Raw genomic sequence first — 23,408 nt, 5'->3', positions numbered from 1 at the left:
CTGCATTTTAAAAAGAAATACAGTACAGTTTTAAGCCTAAGACTAGTTTTAAAGCAGTTGTGGGTAGGGAAAATTAAAATGCTATCAATATATTTAGATTTTTCAATTTATTTAATTGCCCAGATGTTCACAGAGATCACTTCACTCAAGCATGATTTCAGTTATTATTGAATTCATTATTCCAATAAGCCTTATTGCTCCTGCTGTACATAACAATTTCAATACAAATTTGCAATATTTTGAAACAGTCCCAAATTGAAATATCAGAAAGTAATATATGTGAATACTTAAGAGAAGTATAGGTATCGGTCTGATGCCGCATCTGTCCCCCACCAGCTCTAAGACTGAGAACCGAACAATCGAACACCACTGATCACTTGGTTCTCAGAGCTCTGTGAGCAGAGAGCTGGTGACTGTCAGTCTCCACTATCTGCTCTGCCTCCCCCCCTCCATGCTCACTGGAGCGCTGGGCTGTGGAAGGGGCAGGAGCGGGAGCAGCTGGCTCACTGAGAGCCTGAGCCAGGTTCCGATCCAGGGTTATGGGCAGATCCCAAATCCATTGTCATGATCTTTCCCCAGCCTGGACCAGCTCTTTGACATCAGCCGACAGCGGGCTTCAGCCCGCTGTCTGCTGAAAATGGGTCACAGAAACGCAGAACAAACTACACTCCTGTGAGCCACTAGAGAAATACAGCCAAATGATCTTTGGCTGTACTTCTCCTTTAGGGCCAGTTCACACCATAGAAACGCAGTCCGGATGCGTTTCAGATGCTTTTCTGCATGCGCGTTTTTTGATGCGTTGCAGTGCGTTTTTGATGCAGTTCAGTGCCTTTTTCCTCCTCTTTTTTTCTTAACCTTTACATAAGGACATGTGTGTTTTTGGTGCGTTTTACAGCGTTCCAGTACAGTCCAGTGCAGGAAAAATGCAGCATGTTCTACTTTTTTTCCGGAACTGGAACGCACTGGAACTGCAAGCACTGGTGCGAACTATGGCATTGAAAACCATATGACCTTCTTTCCATGCGTTTTAGATGCACAAAAAAACACACTGGACTGCATGTGGTGTGAACTGGCCCTAAAAGCGGAACTAAAGCCACCAATTTCATGGTTTTAAAAAACAGTTACATTCCAAGGATGCCGAGAATGCTGTCACATTTAATTGTGCTATTAACCAAACTGTCAAACTATCAAATGGCTGGTGACATAACTGATCACATGTGCAGCACCATGACAGTTGCAGATCAAACAGAGGCTAAGATGGCAGCTTCGATGGCTGAAAAGGATAGGAGGGTTTATCTCTGCTTTAAAGTGGAACTAAACTCCCCAATATACTCGCCTCCATCTTTCAGAAATGCAGCAGCTACATCCCTCATCAGCCACTGTAATTTACCCCCTGGATGCCAGGTTTTTGGCTTCTTGATTGGCCAGCGGGGGATGAAGTTGTCCCATGCACGTGCAAAGGAATCAGTTATTCCGACACAGCCAGAGTGTACCAGGAATGCGCAACTCAGTGTACATTTAATAGAAAACTGCGAGCAGGCAGGTAAGTGTGTTTTTATTGCAGAAGAGACATAGCATGTATGAAAAGAACTGACTGCTCATTTTTTCTAAAAGTTAGGTTTAATTCTGCTTTAATATCCAGCCAGGTGGATAAAACAACATTTTTTAAATATATATCAAATGGGGAAAGATTTTGTTTCTTTTATCAAGTTCCACAAATTCATAATTCTCATTTGGTTGTTGGCATAGGATCAGAATATCATCAGAATACGGTTTCTGTCTCTGCTCCCTACCTTTTTGGCGTTTTTGTGGGGTCCTGGTGAGGTCTGTGTTTGCGGCGGTGGATACAGATCCCCGTAGTTGGCGATGTATTGTATAAGGTTCATTAAGGCAGCGCAGGAATCTGAGCATGTCCTGATATGGATCACGTCGCTAGAACAATACATCTCAAAGCGTGGCTTGGACTGAAAAGGAACAGGAAAACAGTATATTTATTGACTTGGTACGTATGAACTTCTCACCTAAAACACCCCAGGTCTCAGTCTAAAAATGCTTGGCACTGATAACATCAGTTGGAAAATTTACAGTGACACATTTAGAGAGGGACCAGACGGAATAGAAGCTGTGTCTGTTGAGTCAAAGCAAATCTGCAACCAGCTCACAGCTTATTTGGTAAATTCTACCCTCTAGGGTTCAAAAGGAGCACTGCGCCAACTCCAGATACACTTCGGGACAGGTTGAAAGTCATATACTAAATGAAACTTCTTTGAACAGTCTTTAAAGCGGTTGTATACCCGCTGACATTTTTTTTTTTAACCCCTGTAAGGCAAAAGGCATAATGAGCTAGTATGCACTGCATACTAGCTCATTATGAAATACTTACCTTAGAACAAGGCGTCGGTATCTTACCTGGTCCACGCCGAGGTAGCTGACATGTTGCCTCGGCGTGTCTTCCGGGTATCGCGGTTCCAGCGCTGTGAGTGGCTGGAGCCACGATGTCATCACTCCCGCACATGCGCACGGGAGATTTCTTTCCCGGAAAGGTCCGGCAGTTGCCGGGCCTTCAGCCGAGAATCCCCTGTGCGCATGCGCCGCTGCAGTCAGCGGTTCATAGCAAGGGGAATATCTCCTAAACCGTACAGGTTTAGGAGATATTTTTTTTACCTACAGGTAAGCCTTATTATAGGCTTACCTGTAGGTAAAAGTAAAAAAAATGACTATTCAACCACTTTAAGCCAGAAATAAAGGAGGAAGGTCAGAACTGAGACCCTGTAGTCACATGGCTCCTGAGCTCAGGTCAAAACTCACAATGTCCCAAGGCACGTACAAACCTTTCAGCCTCCACCAGGCACTCTTCAGTGATTTCTCCAAACCAGATCCTTAGGTTAAACTGCTTAGTTAGCTCCAAAGGTTATTAGGAATAGGCCCCCCAGCTCTGTTATAGCTGGGACCACGATGAACATCAGCAGATTCCAGCAGAACTGCCTCAAAGGGGCAGCTGGACAAGAACAGGGCTGCTTCAGACCCCAGACTATTTATAATAGTTAGAATAGTCTGGATGGGCATGGAGTCATCCAGGTGTCTAACTAAGGTCACTTTTTCAATATATGTCGGTTGCTGTAATTATATTCCTGTGTGCAGGTTGTATTGTTAGGGTAATATGATCAGGAGGGGGGAATGTCCTCCTGGGGTGTATAAAAGCCTGTATTCTTGTTTAAATAAACAGTTTTTATTCTTGTTTACTCTAAAACTGGTGTTGCAAAGTTCTTGTGGTAATTATAGCCAGATTTGCTGATCTCGTGTTCCAGAGCATTGGGAAGCAACGTCTTGGCGGAGATACCCAGTCAGGGTGTCTGGATTGCGTCACATCCATAATGCAGCAGGAAGCAATCAAACCTGCAGCCTGTGAGATTTAGAACAGCACAAAGTAACCAATAGCTGCTCCAATGATTATAGAGGAGCTAAAAAAAAAAAAAAACTACATTTACCTATCATCCCAACTACCTACAGGTGAGGGAAAAAAGTATTTGATCTCCTGCTGATTTTATACGTTTGCCCACTGACAAAGAAACAATCAGTCTATAATTTTAATGGTAGGTTTATTTTAACAGTGAGAAACAGAAGAACAAAAATATCCAGAAAAACGCATTTCAAAAAAGTTATAAATCAATTTGCATTTTAATTATTGAAGTATTTGACCCCTTCGCAAAACATGACTTAGTACTTGGTGGCAAAACCCTTGGCAATCACAGAGGTCAGACGTTTCTTGTAGTTGGCCACCAGATGTGCACACATCTCAGGAGGGATTTTGTTTCACTCCTCTCTGCAGATCCTCTCCAAGTCATTAAGGTTGTGGAGGCTGATGTTTGGTAACTCGAACCTTCAGCTCCCGACACATATTTTCTATGGGATTAAGGTCTGGAGACTGGCTAGGCCACTCCAGGACCTTAATGTGCTTCTTCTAGAGCCACTCCTTTGTTGCCCTGGCTGTATGTTTTGGGTCATTGTCATGCTGGAATACCCATCCACGAACCATTTTCAATGCCATGGCTGAGGGAAAGAGGTTCTCACCCAAGAATTGACGGTACATGGCCCCCTCCATCGTCCCTTTAATGCAGTGAAGTTGTCCTATCCCCTTAGCAGAAAAACACCCCCAAAGCATAATGTTTCCACCTCCATGTTTGACGGTGGTAATGGTGTTCTTGGGGTCATAGGCAGCATTCCTCCTCCTCCAAACATGTTGAGTTGATGTCAAAAAGCTCAATTTTGGTCTCGTCTGACCACAACACTTTCACCCAGTTCTCCTATGAATTATTCAGATGTTCATTAGCAAACTTCAGACAGGCCTGTACATGTGCTTTCTTGTGCAGGGGGACCTTGCGGGCACTGCAGGATTTCAGTCCTTCACGGCGTAGTGCTTTACCAATTGTTTTCTTGGGGACTATGGTCCCAGCTGCCTTGAGATCATTGACAAGATTCTCCCGTGTAGTTCTGGGCTGATTCCTCACCATTCTCATGATAATTAAAACTCCACAGGGTGAAATGGAGCCCCAGACAGAGAGAGATTGACAGTTATTTTGTGTTTCTTCCATTTGCGAATAATTGCACCAACTGTTGTCACCCTCTCATCAAGCTGCCTGGCGATAGTCTTGTAGCCAATTCCAGCCATGTGTAGGTCTACAGTCTTGTCCCCGACAACCTTGGACAGCTCATTGGTCACATAAAAGTTAAGCAAGGGAAAAATATTGCAATGGGTGCAGCTGCTGCATGGTTCAATATAGAAAGACACTGCCATATTTACGACCCTAAGATGTACAATACAATAAAGCAGGCTGCAATAAAAATGTTGCAGAGGTGTTGCAGACACCCAGACACATGGGTCACTAATTCAGAGAAAAATATTAAATATATATAACCCCAAATTAAGAACTTGATAAGATGTACACATAGGTGCCCAACCTATTAGATTGTAAGCTCTTCTGAGCAGCCCTCTTAATCCTCTTGTATTTTATTGTATTATAACTGTATTGTCTCCTTTTTATGTTGTAAAGTGCTGCGTAAACTGTTGGCGCTATATAAATCCTGTATAATAATAATAAAAATTGATTTTGCGCCAGCTTGTGAAAATTCCAGCTTGTGAAAATTCCCTCCAGAACAAAAAAGAAATCACATGCACAATATTTTACCTCTTCTCCAAACTTCACGGCTAGTATGGTCAGTTCTAGAAGGCCCATATCCAGGACTTGCACATAATCTACAATAAGCAGAAAGCACTTATTTTTTTCAAAGTGCAAAGTGGAAACTTGATGTTATTATACATAGATATATAAAAAAAAACAAAAAAAAAACCCTGAAGTTAATATCCTGAAGATAACCTTTAAATCTCAAAGGAAGATGTTTTTATAGCCGTAGAGGACTACCTGTTTCTACAGACTATGAGTATGTCGGAAGCTTTATTTAGTCGAAAACAGGAAACCATGTGCTACAAAGCCGGTAGAGGAAGGGTTTGCTTGTAGTTTAGCTTCACCATCAGGGGCATGTAGACGGCATTGGTTCCTCCACATGCTACTCCCGCCGCCTCCCTATCGCTGTCCTGCTGTACCGGTTCCTTTGTTTTTCTCTGGCCCGCCCAACCCCCTGCGCTGCTGGGTTTTCCCCTCCCACCGGCTGCTACAGGGATCTGTCAGGATGGAGAGTGGGAAGGAGCCGGTAAATGTGTCACTTACCAGCTCCTTCCCTGTCCTAATGAATAAGGTCAGTGATCGGTACCGAACATTGACTGTTCTTTTCTTTTATTCATTCATAGCTGGGACATAGTAAACTGAATTTACCGAGTTTACTGTGCCTCAGTTTATGAATGAATGCGAAACTTTGTACAGTGCTATCCCTGTTCATTCATTCTGGGCAGCTGAGGCTGCAGAGAAATGTGCTGATGAATCTGTCTTCAGTGCCTTTCTCTTGTCTCAAAAATATTTCACCAAATCCCCCCAATATGTAAGAAATAATAAAAATTTAAATAAAAAAAAAAAAACTACTGACACCAGTGGCGGAACTACCAGGGTCCCAAAGGTCGCACTTGTGACTGGGCTCTGGCGATCGGCCACTGTGGAGGGACCCCAAGATAGCAGGAAGGTGGCCCCCTGCGGAACCCTAATAAAGGGTCCCACAATGGAGTAAAGGGCCTCCAGGATCAGTGGGAAGGGCACCGGTCGGGGGCCAGAGGGGCCTTTCATGCTTTCTTGCACCGGGGCCCTATAGGTTCTAGTTACGCCTCTGCTCACCAGGGAAGAAGCCATGGTTGTCAGCTAGGCTGGACTTCAAGCAGGTCTTTCTCTCTTCATTGCAAATACATAGGGGAGAATGGGGAAGGGCGTGAATTGGGAGGAGGAGTTTATAAAAGGAAGATAACATTGTTTGTGCTTGCAGCTCGGCTCACAGAACGTGGCAAGGACACTGCATTTCCAGCAGGACCAACAGGTATTTTCTGTATTTGCTACAAATGTTACCCTATTAACAAATATATAACAATATAGATATCATTTTAAAAGGTAAACTGTGTGAACTTTCTGACTTTATCACAGCTATAGAAAGTCCGACTGGACCTTCATTCAATATTCTACAGGTAAACTGATATCAGCTTTCTTTCAGTGACTGCAGGTGAGGTAAACCTAGAAGACATTTTATGTAACTTTTGAGAATATAAAAAGCTTTTATACATATAAATATATACAGTGCATGCAGGAAGTATTCACAGCACTTTGCTTTTTTCACATTTTGTTATGTTACAGCCTTAGTCCAAGATGGATTCAATTCATTATTTTCCTCAAAATTCTACAAACAAAACACCATAATGACAACGTGAAAGAAGTTTGTTTGAAATCTTTGCACATTTATTAAAAATAAAAAATCCTACGTACAAAAGTATTCACATCCTTTGCCATGACACTTAACATTGAGCTCAGGTGCATCCGGTTTCCACGGATCATCCTTGAGATGTTTCTACAACTTGATTAAAGTTCATCTGTGGTAAATTCAGTTGATTGGACATGATTTGAAAAGGCACACACCTGTCTATATAAGGTCCCACAGTTACCAGTGAATGTCAGAGCACAAACTAAGCCATGAAATTCAAGGTATTGTCTGTAGATTTCCGAGACAGGATTGTGTCGAAGTACAGATCTGGGGAAGGGTACAGAACATTTTCTGCAGCATTGAAGGTCCCAAAAAGCACAGTGGCCTACATCATCCATAAATGGAAGAAGTTTGGAACCACTAGAAGTCTTTGTAGAGCGGGCCGCCCGGCCAAACTGAGCGATAATGGGAGAAGAACCTTAGTCAGGGAGGTGACCAAGAACCCGATGGTCACTCTGACAGAGATCCAGCTTTTCTCTGTGGACAGATCCAGCATTTCTCTGTGGACAGAGGAGAACCTTGCAGAAGAACAACCATCTCTGCAGCACTCCACCAATCAGATCTGTACGGTAGAGTGGCCAGATGGAAGCAACTCTTAAGTAAAAGGCACATGAAGCCCACCTGGAGTTTGCCAAAAAGCACCTGAAGGACTCTCAGACCAAACAAAAATCTCTGGTCTGAGGAAACAAAGATTGGACTCTGGCCTGAATTGCAAGCATCATGTCTGGAGGAAATCAGGCACCGCTCATCCCCTGACCAATACCATCACTACAGTGAAGCATGATGGTGGTAGCATCATGCTGTGGGGATATTTTTCAGCGGCAGGGATTGGGAGACTAGTCAGGATTGAGGGAAAGATGAATGCAGCAATGTACAGAGACATCCTTGATAAAAAAAAAACCTGATCCAGAGAGCTGTGGACCTCAGACTGGTGTTAAGGTTCATCTTCCAACAGGTCAACGATCTTAACCACTTCAATACCGGGCCAATTCTGACACTTTGCTCCTACATGTAAAAATCATCATTTTTTTGCTAGAAAATTACATAGAACCCCCAAACATTATATATGTTTTTTTAGCAAAGACCCTAGAGAATAAAATGGCGGTTGTTGCAACTTTTTATCTCACACAGTATTTGCACAGGAATTTTTGGAACGCGTTTTTTTGGGGAAAAAAACTGTTTTGTGTTTAAAAAAAAAAAAACAAAACAGTAAAGTTAGCCCAATGTTTTTGCATTTTGTGAAAGATGAAGTTACGCCGAGTAAATAGATACCTAACATGTCACGCTTCAAAATTGCACACGCTCGTGGAATGGCGCCAATGTTCGGTACTTAAAAATCCCCATAGGCGACGCTTGAAATTTTTTTACTGGTTACATGTTTTGAGTTACAGAGGAGGTCTAGGGCCAAAAATATTGCTCTCGCTCCAACGTTCGCGGCGATACCTCACATGTATGGTTTGAACACCGTTTTCATATGTGGGCGGGACTTACGTATGCGTTCGCTTCTGCGTGCGAGCACACGGGGACAGCGGCGCTTTAAAAAATTTTTTTTTTTTTTTTATTGTTAATTATATTTTATTTTTTTTTATTTTGACACTTTTTTGAAAAAAAAAAAAATTGATCACTTTTATTCCTATTACAAGGAATGTAAACATCCCTTGTAATAGCAATATGACATGTCAGGTGCTCTTAATAGTGAGATATGGGGTCAATAAGATCCCATATCTCACCACTAGGCTGGGAAGCCTGAAATAAAAAATAAAAATAAAACGATCGCCGCTTCCCTGTCGAAGCGGCGCCGTTTTTTTGAATGGAGAGGCCGGGCGTGACGTCATAACATCGCGCCCAGCCTTCGACGATCATAGAGACTCCGGGGACCATCTGGTCCGCCGGAAATCTCTATGATCTACATCCGGCGCTGGCGGATCCACTCTCTGCCTCACCGATCGTAACGGTGAGTCGGAGCAAGCACCGGAGGGCGGCGGGAGGGGGGGTCGTCCCCTCTCGCCTCCCATAGGAACGATCAAGCGGTGGAACGGCCGCTACGATCATTCCTATGGTGTAGAGATTCGCCGGCTGAAACCGGCAATATCTGAATGATGTCTGTAACTACAGGCATCATTCAGATATACCTGCTCAAAGCCCAGGACGTCATATGACGTCCGTGGGATTGAAGTGATTAAGCACACTGCCAAGATAACAAACGAGTGGCTACGGGACAACTCTGTGAATGTCCTTGAGTGGTCCAGCCAGAGCCCAGACTCAAACCCGATTTAACATCTCTGGAGAGATCTGAAAATGGCTGTGCACCGGCGCTCCCCATCCAACTTGATGGAGCTTGAGAGGTCCTGCAAAGAAGAATGGGATTAACTGGCCAAAAATAGGTGTGCCAAGCTTGTAGCATCATACTCAAAAAGGCTTGGGGCTGTAATTCGTGCCAAAGGTGCTTCAACAAAGTATTGAGCAAAGGCTGTGAATACTTATGTACATGGGATTTTTTTTTTGTATTTTAATAAATTTGCAAAGATTTCAAACAAACTTCTTTCACCTCGTCATTATGGGGTATCGTTTGTAGCATTTAGAAGAGAATAATGAATTTAATCCATTTTGGGATAAGGCTGTAACATAATAAAATGTGGAAAAAGTGAAGCGCTGTGAATACTTCCCAGATGTACTGTAGGTGTACACAATGACCAATACATTTAGTGCTCTTACCCCGGTTTAAATTGACAGACACGGCATTGCACTTGTCCGATAAATGCAGCGCAGCTTCATCCAGGATAATCCTGAATCATAGGAACACAGTTATATATTACAACATAATATAAAGTCTCCTGGAATTCTGCTAGCAGTAAACTGGGAAAGCTGGGATGTGATTACCGTAAACTGGATGAAGATTTGTCCAGCGCCACGCTGCAGGAAATACTGAAAGTCTCCACAGTCAGCATGGCTCTAATCGGCAGGTAGAGAGGTCTGTGGAATAAGACATTGTTTAGCTTCCTGTTCAGAAAACCTCTGCCTTTAGGTATAAAAATACTGTAACCCTAGCAGACTACATGGCTGTGTTGAGATGGTCCATAGGCAGTACCATGCAGATTCTATGTGTATTTCTGAAAAGCAATTTTGTAAAGGCTTATTTTTATTTTTTTTAAATAATAAACATGTTATACTTACCTGCTTTGTGCAATGGCTTTGCACAGAGAGGGCCAGATCCTCCTCTTTTGGAGTCCCCTGCAGGCGCTTTTGGCTCCTCCTCCTCTCTGAGTGACCCCATAGTAAGCTGCTTGCTATGGGGGCACTCGTGGTTGCAGAATCCCGAGCTGGGCTGCATGCATCTATAGACACACACAGAGTGGCTCGGCCTGCCCCCCGCTCCCCCCTCACAGGCTTTCACTGACAGCAGCAGGAGCCAATGATTCATGCTGCATCTGAGTCTCCAGAGAGGCAGAAGAGCCGCTGCAGATGGGCACAGTGCTGAACCCAGATCAGGCTCATGAAAGATTTTAATGGGGGGCTGGGGGGGAAAAGCTTTTGAAAGCTTTTACGTTTACACTTTAAAGCAAAAGTCTGGCTATGAACAGTGAAACATTTATATATGCCTAACAAGCAGTAAATTAGCTCTACAACAATCCCCCAATGACCTCAGTAGCTGAAGGCACCATGGAGTAGTTCACCCTTAAAGCTTACAGCAGAAGTACTAAAGTAATTTTCTCAGCAGCTCAGATCAAGCTCCTAATCCATTTTTACATTAGATGTCTGCCAAGCCACTGCTGGTTCACTACAAGGAAGGGGAGCCAAGCTCATGAGCCACTGCTGGGAGGGGGTAGGATTCCTTGCTGGACAAAGCTATGGGGACAAATATCATTTACAAATTACATTCACCAATAGAAATAGATATCGGAAGTGTTATAACATATATACATAACAAAAGGCATGATCATACAACATGGTGTGAAGAAAAAAAAATGACACATATTCTTACCTGTAATCAAGAGCACAACTCCAAAGGTGAACATGGAAAGTGGTTATAGAGGCTGGGGGGTTGTAGCCTAAAACTGGCTCATCAGTAATGTTTAGAAATTGTAATATCTATAATAAAAGGGAAAACACAAAAAGGTTAAAATAGTTCTTCTACATAATGATGTAAAACATGAAAACACAGAATAATAAAGAATGCATATATGTAAAAGCACCAGAGAAAATGCACCTGTGCCATAAAATATAAAAGCCATGTTGCACTGCTTACCTTAGCTAGTTAACAGCAACTTGCAGGTCTAAAGTCATCATTAGTTGTGTTAGACCCCTTTCACACTGGGGCGGTTTGCAGGCGTTATTGCGCTAAAAATAGCGCCTGCAAACCGACCCAAAACAGCCGCTGCTGTTTGTTCAGTGTGAAAGCCCTAGGGCTTTCACACTGAAGCGGTGCGCTGGCAGGAGAAGAAAAAAACTCCTGCAAGCCGCATCTTTGGAGCGGTGAAGGAGCAGTGTATTCACCACTCCTAAACCGCTCCTGCCCATTGAAATCAATGGGACAGCGCGCCTGTACCGCGGCAATACCGCGGCTATAGCCGCGCTATACGAGTGATTTTAACCCTTTTTCGGCCGCCAGCAGGGGGTTAAAACCGCACCGCTAGCGGCCGAATACCGCGGTAAAACAGCGCTAAAAATAGCGCTGTTTTACCGCCGACACCCCCTACCGCCCCAGTGTGAAAGCAGCCTTACAGAACTGCAGCAGGTCTCCTTCCTGCAACAGGGTCCTCTTATGTCAAATCTTGTTTTTTTTTTTCCCTGCCAGAAAGGATTGTGTTGTGTGGTAGAGCTGTGTAAATCTCAGAATCCAAGAAGTGGATGGACAAAAATACAAATCATTTGGTAAACAGCTTTGTTATCTATCTAACTATCCCTCTCATTCTCTCTCTCTCTCTCTCTAATATATAAATATATATAATTCTCTCTCTCTCTATATATATAATCTATATATCTATCTATATATATATCTATCTATATATATATATATATATATATATATAGATAGATAGATAGATAGATAGATAGATAGATAGATAGATAGATAGATAGATAGATATAGATTATACATATATTTATATTAGGGCTGTGGAAAAATAACGATTAATTCCTTGATTAATTGTTAATTTTTGTTGATCGATCAAAATTCTTTTGATCGGTACTCACCTCTCCGCCAGCTTCTGGGTCTTCAGGGAGTTCCGGTGATGTCACGGACATCGACGTCACCGGACTCCTCCCCAAGTGCCTCTGTCTGCTAACAAAGGGAAGGGGGGAGGAGTCCGGTGACGTCGCTGTCCATGACGTCACCGGACAGCCTGGACAGTGATGGTAAATATGGATGTGGTTAACTGGGATCATTCAGTGAGCTAAGTGTAGGCAAATTTGATAACCTTTTGACAAACTATGGTAAGTCTGCGTGACTGGCTAAAGTGATGCCTGCTTGCCTACTATAAAGTGACTGACAGTCAATATACTAGATAAGTTTTATAATTAAAGGTAAACTAACTTTCTACGTTTTTCTTAGGCCCCTTTCACACTGGGGCGGTGGGGGCGTTGGCGGTAAAACGGCTTTTAGCGCCGCTTTACAGTCATTTTTGCTGCAGTATTTGGCCGCTAGCGGTGCGGTTTTAACCCCCGCTGGCGGCAGAAAAGGGGTTAAAACCACTCGCATAGCGCCGCTACAGCGGCGGTATAGCCGCGCTGCCCCATTGATTTCAATGGACAGGAGTGGTTTAGGAGCGGTGAATACACCGCTCCTTCACCGCTCCAAAGATGCTGTTTGCCGGAGATTTTATTCTCTCCTGCCAGCGCACCGCTTCAGTGTGAAAGCCCTCGAGAGAAACAGCAGCGGCAGTTTTAGGTCGGTTTGCAGGCGCTATTTTTACCGCAATAACGCCTGCAAACTGCCCCAGTGTGAAAGGGGCCTTAAAGTTTGATAAAAAAAAATACTTATGTCAGTGCTACAGTTTGAATTTAAAACGTATTTGTGAGAACTGTGAAGTTAAGTCATGGATTGTGGAAACTAACTAGTGTCGGGTGATTGTGTGTGTGTGTGTGTGTGTGTGTGTGTGTGTGTGTGTGTGTGTGTGTGTGTGTGTGTATATATATATATATATATATATACTGTAAATTATATCTGTGTATTTAGTTCAGCTTTAAAGTGGGACTTTCACCAAGAGTTCAAGTCCCATTTATTTTTATTTTTTCCTGGACCAAAATCAGAATGCACATAATAGCAAGTTGGCCAAGTTCCTTGTACAGAGAAGTGCTTAAAGCTGAAGTTTAATCTGCTCATACTTTGCCTTCCCTGGCTCCCCCCCCCCCACTAATCATCATCAATATGTTAACAATATTTTAAAATAAAACCAGTTTTCATTACATACCTTTATATCCAGTAATATCACTGGGTATCTACAATATGCTTTTCTACACAATATAGGAAAATCATAGTTGGTGGGAGGGGGTGCTGTACAAAGCATCTGAAAACATCACAGCACTCTGCCTTAGTAGTGGACTTGGGGGCACTCAGCCCTGATGCAAGCAGTGGGCTGACTCTTAAAAGGAGTTATGTGAAGATCAAAATGCCTTGATTGATGGGTGTTTGTTTTCTCAGTCTGGAGCAGTAGGTGGGCCCAGAACAGTCAAGGCTTGGGAGAAAAGGACTAGATGATGCCAAATATCATTCAGCCAGGAAATTATGTGGGCTCTATCTGACTTGCTCCAGCTTCTAATACACAATGTGATAAGTGAAATCAGTGTAAGCCAATTCAGTACAGGAGAGGCGCCTGTACAACTGTGCTAGACTGAAGGGAAGGTTGGTTTTCAGGTATAAAGCCGATTTGTGATGACAGGGTCTCTTGAAGCACCTTAGACTAATAAAATTATTAATGTACGTGTTCCTTGTTTTAACAAAATTGACACCTACCTGCTCATGCCAGGTCTGTTCGGATGGAAGTACACGGTGCTGTAGTGTTGCCCCTCTTAGTCCCACAGCAACAAGGAATTCCTAAAACATACAACATACTACAATAAAAGCACTAACAATAGAAAATGCTACAATGACAATTTGTAGAACAAGCAAACCATTATGATAAAGTTGTTCACACTGCTCACCAGGGGCGGCCCCCGTCCAGTAAGGGTGCACGGGTGCCGCCCCCCCTATTCACACCATCCCCCTATATGGTTAATGGATATATTCCACGGCCGCCGCGGCCACCCCCTATTCATGCGTTCGGCCCATTTCAGGGCGCCTGAATTACAGCGGCAGGAGTGTTTTTTTGAAGCACCTGATTAGAGCCATAGGCTCGAATAGGCTTCAAAATAGAGTGGACTCAGAGCGCAGAGCATTATGCTTGGAGCCCACCCAGGTGTGTTATAAAAGCAAATGAATATTCGCTTTTCTAACACTGAATCGCCTCTCCACCAATGAGGAAGCACGGTCTGTTACCCGTTTCCCGATTGGCAAAAAAGGTCAGGAGATCCTATTGGATGCCCAGGAGGAGGGGAGGAGACGCACGGCGGAAGCCGCCCTTATCTCAGAAAAGAGGAGGACACAGGAGACGCTGCCTGATGCCCGCCGCAGCCTGATCCTTTGCCGGAAGTGCCCGCCGATCCCCGCTGCCAATGGGGTAAGACAGCGAGGGGGCCGCTGGAGGGGGGGGGGGATCGTTTGCCGCCCCTCCCCCACAAAAAAACAAAAAACACCAGCCGCCACTGCTGCTCACAAAAATCACTAGAACCAATAACATTGAGAAAGCACATTTTTATGATGTAGGGAATCTTATCTGTGCCTTTTTGTAAGTGAGATCTCAGCCATGGCTACCTGAATATAACAGCCAGCGATGGAGATCCCTCTGTCCATACTGCTAGCGAGGATAGGGAAAATAGACTGATTTAGGCCTCTTGTACACGGTACTGATGTTTGAACATCTGCTTTTTTGGACGTAATTTCAGGTGTTTGTTTTGCACGCTGGAGCATTTGCAAGCACAACACATTTCTAGGAAAGCCACCTAATATTTTACAGGTTCTCCCCTGGGCTTGGGACTATTGTTATGTTTTATATAAGTGTAGATAAACCATCATTCTGTGCAAACAAGCTGGGATGGTTTTGCTTCCTTTTATTTTCGTCTTGTGTTTTCATCAAAAAATGCTTATATGAGTTATAACTACATGTTATATCTTTACTCATCTGTATATACACTATGCATGTGATCTTTGTCCTGTTGACTTTACATACCCTTTTATTGTACTTCACAGTTACCCATTATCCTTGTCAATTAAAAAAAAAACAATACATTTCTAGGGAACATTAATTAATACTTATGCTCATATGCGCGCATTAATACTTAATACATACCAGCGCAAAATACTGACTGGGAACACAGATTTTTCTTTTTACTCAAGAATACACAGCACTTGTTTACACACTGTTAATAATGGACTGCATTGTAGATCAGTAAACCCCCCCCCCCAAAAACGCTGTTCTGAGCTTTTTCAAGCTGCAGTGTGCAAGGAGATCTTGCTCTTGCTCAGTGAAATGTATGGGTACCTTAAGAAAATGCCTTTGTTGTTATAGGAGGTGTCAGTAATACCTTTGTATTGTTTTCAGATTTATCAGACTGGATTTTTACAGCCATGGTTAGCATGCTGAGACTGTCCACTCCCACACCATTGCTGGCTGCGCGGTGACTGGCTCCATCCTCTCCAGAAGGATAGATGGTGGGCTCCAACCAATGAGGACGGGGAAGGCTGGGGAGTCTGAGATCAGCAGAAACCACAACACCATCCAACATACCTACAGAGGAACATACAGGGACACGTTATAAAATAAGGCAAACAGTTATGGGCAATACCCCAGAGCAGACAACTACAAAACATCTATCTGTTCTGATAACCTAAAGATGAAATATGGTTGCAATGGCTTACAGTTCCTTTTTTTTTCATTACAGTGGGCCTATACTATAAATGTGGCCTTTGGAAACCCCTCTAAATAAAGTTGATCAAAATGCAGGAGGTCAAATACCTACTCTGACACTCATTCTCTGAATACATATCTTTGGTTTTGCCCATTACACGACCGAATGTATATGCATAGGGAGAGCCAGATCTCAAATTACCAAGTTATCAATATCTAATATCATTAGTGTCCATCTATAGGCTGCTCCTAATAGCAAGATACCCTAAAAGTGAGAAGAAGATCTAGAAAGGAATCCAGATATGTAGAAAGCAGTAATGGTGGCACACCAGTGCCAAACGGAGTCCAGAGTGATTTTTTTTTAAATTGAAAAATCAATACAGTAAGAGAGTCAATGCATTTTGGGAGATCACATTCATGCTACACTAGAAGCAGAATTTATGCAAAATATATAAACACTTTCAAATCTTTTTCAGTCCAGTCATTGCTGAATTTTACACGATACGTAAAACAGAACTAAAGTCCCCATTTCAAAAACAGTGAGCAGGCAGAAAAGACTTGTAACGTCTGTTGTGCAAAAAAAAAACCTACTTGCTCAAAGTCTTCTTTGAAACATACACTGAGCTGTGCAAGCGTAGCTCAGTTAACATTCCGGCACAGCGACTGTGTGCCAGGATGACTGAACTCCTGCACATGTGCAGGAGTGCTGTCATCCTGGGCCAGCCAATCCAATGAAGATGGCTGGAGCCCAGCACACAGAAGATTCCGCTGCCAGTGAGGTGCATCAGACCATTGAAGGAGCGGTAAGTATCACAGAGTTTATCTCTGCTTTAAAGTGATACTAAAGCCTTTTTTTTCTTTAAAAAATAACAAACATGTTATACTTACTTGCTCTGTGCAGTTGGTTTGGATGGAAGGCAGTTGACCCTCCCACGCTCAAAGAATGGATTAACCGGGTGGATGGCGCTTTACGGCTGGAGAGGTTTATCTTCCAGCATAGAGGACGCCATGGTAAATTCGTTGCATTGTGGTCACCCTGGCTGGATATCCCGGGGCTCTCCCCGGTAGACCTCATACTGGACATACTATTAATCTAAACTAGTTGCTTAAGGGTTAAAATCTATAACGTTGTTTAATGTTAGACAGCGCAGTAGCCCTGTATGGTAGTGTGCTGAGGGTGCATAATGAAGATACCATGTTGAGTGCTGGTGTAAAGTGACGATAAGTATACCAATTGTACACTGTAACTTGTTGAATCTGGAATCTATGCCATGTTTGTAATTTCATTTCTTTAATAGATTTATTCGAGAAAAAAAAATACATTAAGACAAAAAAAAAAATGCTCTGCCTTTAGAATCACTTTAAGCCCTGATGAAGGAGAAGTGTGTGGACCCATGAAATGTGTTTACCCTATGAATTATTCAATTAAAAGAATCACTCTGGACTCTACCACCATTGGTGTGGTGCCCTTACTGCTTTTCTCCATATCTAGATTTCATGCAAAACCAAGTGTAGAAGCTTTGGTTTCAGCTTAAGGGGCTTTGTAGAAGGATGCTCAGCCATAGTAGATCAGTCAGATGCATGGCTTGGACAACAACTATCATTCTTGGCTGAGATCATATGAACAATGCCCTGGCATTTCATAATGTGACCAGCACTATGGACGAGAGGAATCCAGCAAAATCTGGGAAAGATGTTTTTCAACCAACTCTTTACGTATTATATTCTTACAAGGGAAGTAAGGGCCATTAAAATTTGGAGTGCAGTCCAGGTACAAAAATAAATAAAACATTATAATTGCTTTATTTTTTTATGATGGACCATCAAGATATAAGACAAGGACAGTTCAATAGAGTTTTTCAATATGTCAAACTGCATAGTCCAGTAACACAAGGCAACTATTTACTGTAGGCACATGTGAATATAATATTCTGAATGGATGTCATAGAATACAGCCCTCTACCATTTTCCCTTCAGACTATTAGCGTTGTTCATTTGCTGCCTAGAAGTGGTACTGCTAGAAATGTATCAAGGCGCAATTCTTAATTTTCTTCATTCATTTAAAGCTGATCTCCATGTTTCCTGTTACTTTAAAATAGTTTGCTTGGGCCAACCTGCTCCAAACGAACTATTTTCTTCACAAAGTGCTGCACTGGCTCTAAGCAATGTAGGAACTGTATGTACCTTCAGCTTCATACAGTACACAGTGCTGGATTCTGGCTGTGAGACAGAGACTTCTCGTCTCACAAATGGAATAAAATCAGAGTCGGTCTGAGTGGCACTCAGCCATTCACAGGCAGCTTTGTATCCTGTAAATGAATACAAAGCTTCTTTTGATTGGTCGAGTCAGAGAGTGTGACATCATCAGCCTTCCTCTCCAACAGTGGGGGCGTCAGACAATGCACCCCCAGCCGCCCCCCCAGTCCGTCAGCAGTACCCTGTGCCCCAAGCCCACCCCTTTTTGAAGCCAATTAGTGCCTCAGGCTCTAATCATGTCCTTCTAAAAAAAATAACCCCATTGGAATCCATGCATCCAGGACCCTGCATGTAGATTAACCCAGAACTGTACCTGCATGAAGCTGAAGGTACATAAGTACAGTGCTTAGAGCCAGTGCAGCACTTTGTGAAGGAAATAGTTCGTTTGGACCAGCTTGGTCCAAAATAATGATTTAAAGTGACAAGAAAACATGGAGATCAGCTTTAAATTAGAAATGTCTGTTAAGACCAGCCTGTGTTTATACATTTAAAAAAAATGTCATATACAAAATCATATATCAGAAGGGATAAAAAAAAAAAAAAAAAAAAAGAGAGAAAGAGAAATGGCTTTCCTAATGCAGCAAATGCCAATGACAAAAAAGAGGACTATCTTACTCTGGTGACAGAGACTTAGAGTGCTGGCGTGTAGACATAAGTAGTGTTTGTCCTCAAATCCTTCATATTTGGTCACAGTAAAGAGGGATCCAGTATTAAATTCCAGCCAGAACTCCCCGTGTTTATCTTCCATTATCTGCCCATCAGGGTGCTGCAAACACAAATTATCAGATTTTAATTGATAGAACAAATACTATTGTTAAAGCTGAACTCCAGAAAACAGCTAATTTTTACAGCCCCCTCCCACAGTAAAGCCAGGCAGAGGACACCAGTTACAAACAGGGAATACAGTAGTGTCCTCTCTCTCGGCCTTCAGACTGTTTATTGGACAGTAAGCAAACAGCAGCAGAATGATAAGGTCATCCCTCTTCTCATTCTGTTCTCTCTTCCTATTAGTGTGCTATTGGCAATACATCTGCATGCAGCACACCTGATTGGCTCTCAGTTTTGCCAGTCCCAGAATGAAGCTGTATAGGGAATTGCAAAAGGTAGATGCCAAGTTGAAGGGAGGTTCCTTCATTAGTTACTTAAAAAAATACTTTCAATTCTGCATTAATTAATTGTAGATCAGCGTTAACATTTATATGTCATCATCAATACCAGAGCTAAAGCCTTGATGGAGCCATTAAGTCCTATAGAGGAGATGTGAAACCTGTCACAAGAGAAATAAGGGGGGTGCTACTACTGACATCCTCTACTTACTTTTTGGCTGGATTTCCACTTTAATCTACAATAACCTTTAGTTATTATAACCACTGTACAGCTGTGTTCTGATCAGCTTCCTAACAGCACTATCAAATTCCTACACAAATAATACATTTCTTTAGGTTTGTAGTCACATAGGCTCAGACACACCCAACTATGTTAAAGCGCTTGGGCCCGATGACCGGTTTATCAGACACTGAACCATGCCAAACCACAATCTCTCATTGACCAAATGTGGTCAATGATGTCACCTTGAGGCCTGCCCCTTTGCTTATATTGTGGCGGCAGAGACCAGGAGAAGACATGCAGCAGGAGTTAAGTGACGGGTTCTGACATGTCAGATGGCTTTTTTTTTTTTTTTTTAATTTGGCGGGTGTCAGGCATTGATGTGGCTCTGCATTGCTAGACAACGTGACTGACAGTTGATTTACACTGTAGGATATTTTTTTTTTTAAAAAGTTAAAGTGTGTGTGTTTATTTACCATTGAGTTTTTTTTGTGAATGAGTAGGGGTAATATGTACCCCTTTACTCATTCACATGCAAGGGGGGGGTATATCCAGTGGCACCCTTATTTTAAAGATTTTCCAGATTCTAATAAGCACCCCCCCAACCTACCCGCAGACCCCCACAGCCACTAGGCCTTCTAATCAACATGGGGACAAAGTGCTTTGCCAGGGGGTACCCCAGCTGAAAGTAGCAAGGAAACTATTACACACAATACGGGTATTTGTTATGCTTGCATGAATATTGAGACATTTGCAATTAAAAAAAAAAATAAACCCCTAAGTGTCAGTTTTTAAAATGAAAAGCAAGGCCAGTTTTTTGTCCTTGCCTGACCCTGGTCCCAACCTGTTGAAAGAAGACAGAAAATCCTGGAGTAAAAAGATTAGCTACTAATCTGTAGTAGAGAGTAGAGGTCGACCGATATGGGGTTTTCTCTGGCCGATGCCGATATTTAGAAATCGCGGTGGCCGATGGCCGATATGTGATGCCGATTTTTTGGGCCGATATATTTGGCCGATTTTTTTTTTTTCCCTTCATCTCATAAAATCTAACAGTTAGACCCCTTTCACACTGGGGCATTTTTCAGGCGCTTTTGGGCTAAAAAGAGCGCCTGTAAAGTGCCTGTAAAACGGCTCCCCTGCAGTCTCAGTGTGATATCCTGAGTGCTGTCACACTGAGGCGATGCGCTGGCAGGATGTAAAAAAAAGTCCTGCGAGCAGCATCTTTGGAGCGGTGTATACCGCTCCTCCACCACTCTTGCCCATTGAAATGAATGCGCACCACTGCCGAAGCGCCTGCAAAGCGTTTTGGCAGTGGCGCTTCAGGGGCGCATTTAACCCCTTCCTCGGCCGCTAGCTGGGTTATAAGCGCCCCGCTAGCAGCCGAATAGCACCTCTAAAATGACGGTAAAGCGCCGCTAAAGCTAGCAGCGTTTTACCATCAACTCCTGCCCGCTCCAGTGTGAAAGCAGCCTTAAGTAATAAGTGATACAGAAAATTTTTTACATTTAAACATTAAACAAAACAAACCTTCAATCAGTTCACTTGTATGTATAATTTAGAAAAAAAAAAAAAAACTATCTTAAATATTAAATACACAAAAACAGGTAATCAAAACTTTTGGACGAAAAAAAATGGGCTAACTTTACTGCTTAGTTTTTTTTTTAATTCATTACTGTATTTTTTTTTTAAAATTGCGTTTGAAAGACCGCTGCGCAAATACCATGTGACATAAAATATTGCAACAACCACCATTTTATTCCCTAGGGTCTCTGCTAAAAAAATATATATATAATGTTTGGGGGTTCTAAGGGATTTTCTAGCAGAAAATACAGGATTTTTACCTGTAAGCAACAAGTGTCAGAAAAGATTTAGTCTTTAAATGGTTAAACTGAGAACTTCTACACGCGGAGTTCAGTCTATTGATAAAAAGAACTTGAAAAGATACAATGTTTCTTCTTATCAGACTTGGCAGGCTGCCCAGAGGAGGAGAGAATCCTCTCCACAGGCAACTTGCATTGACTTCTATTATTTGCAAGTCACGGCTGAAGTTATAATCGGCCTTGTTTATCAGCACAATCGGCCGATGCCGATTAAGTAAAAAACGCCAAATATCGGCCGATATATCGGTCAACCTCTAGTAGAGAGGTCACTCTTTCTGGCCAAGTGACACCATTACTTTTGGTGAAGAATAGCATAAGCCTGAAAGTTATGCAGAGGCCTTACTTTTCCTCTGCTCCTTATTTAAAAGCCTCATGTACACAGGATGTTTTGAAAACTCTCCCGGAAGTCTTTCCTCCTAGGAGCAGCGTTTTGGCAGAAAAGACAATTGACACTTGTAAAAGTGTCTAAGACTTATACAACCAGTTAGGTGCATATACAGGCGTCAAGTGCTTGGGCATGAATTCATTTCATTGGCCATAATTTATTCTGGCTGTTGAAATGGATTAACTCCCAAGCGCTAAACCCGACTAGCGCTAACATCCGTTTAGACGCGTTTAATAGCGAAAAGCTTTTTTCTGCCGAACTGCTGCTGCTCCAAGATGCACTGGCCGTGTTTTTTTGTTTTCCTGCCTCTAAAAGCCCCTGCCACTAAACGCAGCTAAAAGTCTGTGTGTGCATGGACACATAGGCTAATATGGAGGGGCGTTTGGATGCAGGATTTAGAAAAAAAAAAAATGAGGATATTTGCCAGCACACAACGGATCGACAGGCATCGCCCAAGCTATTTTTTATGTAAGCATGATCACATCACAGAACAGGTAGTGCAATATTTTGGAGTCACGCAGGACCCCTTTGTCAGGCATGTGACGTGCCAGATGCCCCGAAGACGGCAGTAAAAACGCCCTGTGTGCATTGCTTAGGTTCCACAGCTAAAAGCTGCAATAGTGCAGATTTGCATACTTATTTGGCATAGTCATAAGGCTAACTGCATGAAGTAATGTAAGATCTGCTACCTTATTGTGCCTAATGTTGTGAACAAGGCCATTATGGCTGAAATGCGTTAACATCTGCTGTACTTATCTGTTTTTTATGGAGCATCAATAAATTTGGATATACAGTAAAACCTTGGATTGCGAGTAATGCGGTTTACGTGTGTTTCGCAATACCAGCTGTTTTTTTTTTAAAATACTGACTCGATTTGTCTCGCAAGACGAGCAGGAGTCAAGTCTCTGGGGTGTGCAGTACTGTATGTGGCCAGTGGTGCGGGGGCGCCGGTGAAGCTCAGTTCCCGAGCGTCTCCGGTGCCTCCCCACCTCTGGCCACATGCGGTACTGCATACACTAGTAGTGACACTGGAACAAATTATCTGAGTTTCTATTGATTCCTATGGGGAAACTAGCTTTGATATACGAGTGCTTTGGATTACAAGCATGCTTCTGGAACTAATTATGCTTGTAATCCAAGGTACTACTATATTTAAAAGCATGTATGGAGTTGCGGGCTGAACAGATTCCCCCCCACACATTCGAGGTATACCAGGGATTTATCCCCACTATGAACGAGAACAGCCATACATGACAACCAGGCCCTGCTGAACCGGCTGAATATCAATCCATCAATTCATCTATGGCCAGCTTTAGTGCTATAATTTTGTAAGGTAACTCTGAATAATCATGCTGACTACAATAGTCATGAACTGTACAGTGTCCACAAAACATGCTGCAGCAAAAATCAACATATCAACAAGCACATATAGAATTTAGAATGAGACGGTCACTATGTTACCTTAACATCTGTATACACGGAGACCAGCCCATGGTTAATGTTAACCAGGACAGACAGGAAACTCTGCGAGTGTTTACTTTGACACTCCAGTTTCTTTCTTCTGCGACAGTGATAGTTTGAATCCAGGATATATTCATACTGCAAGGTCTCCTCTTCTGAACCACTGTCATCTTCTGTGGAGATAAAGCCATTGCTAGTTAGAAGGACTCCCATAAAATATGCAAAAAGTATTACTTAAATTGTTAC

The 23,408-nt window shown here is 42.7% G+C and overlaps 1 protein-coding gene across 2 annotated transcripts in view; it reads right to left on the bottom strand.

The window, feature by feature from the left end:
- Nucleotides 1-23,408, bottom strand: part of ATG2B (autophagy related 2B) — a 132,623-nt gene that overhangs the window by 49,493 nt on the left and 59,722 nt on the right. For both annotated transcript variants that reach the window (XM_073609132.1, XM_073609133.1), the window contains 9 exons: nt 23,163-23,335; nt 18,726-18,876; nt 15,532-15,734; nt 13,865-13,945; nt 10,895-11,001; nt 9,793-9,885; nt 9,628-9,698; nt 5,187-5,254; nt 1,794-1,964 (listed from right to left, as the gene is read on the bottom strand). In XM_073609132.1, coding sequence (XP_073465233.1) covers nt 1,794-1,964; nt 5,187-5,254; nt 9,628-9,698; nt 9,793-9,885; nt 10,895-11,001; nt 13,865-13,945; nt 15,532-15,734; nt 18,726-18,876; nt 23,163-23,335 — 1,118 coding nt within the window. The remainder of the gene's footprint in view (nt 1-1,793; nt 1,965-5,186; nt 5,255-9,627; nt 9,699-9,792; nt 9,886-10,894; nt 11,002-13,864; nt 13,946-15,531; nt 15,735-18,725; nt 18,877-23,162; nt 23,336-23,408) is intronic.

The sequence above is a fragment of the Aquarana catesbeiana genome, linkage group LG13 (genome assembly GCF_042186555.1).
Source record: "Aquarana catesbeiana isolate 2022-GZ linkage group LG13, ASM4218655v1, whole genome shotgun sequence".
NCBI classification, from domain to species: domain Eukaryota; kingdom Metazoa; phylum Chordata; class Amphibia; order Anura; family Ranidae; genus Aquarana; species Aquarana catesbeiana.
This window is presented reverse-complemented; position numbering and strand designations above follow the sequence as displayed.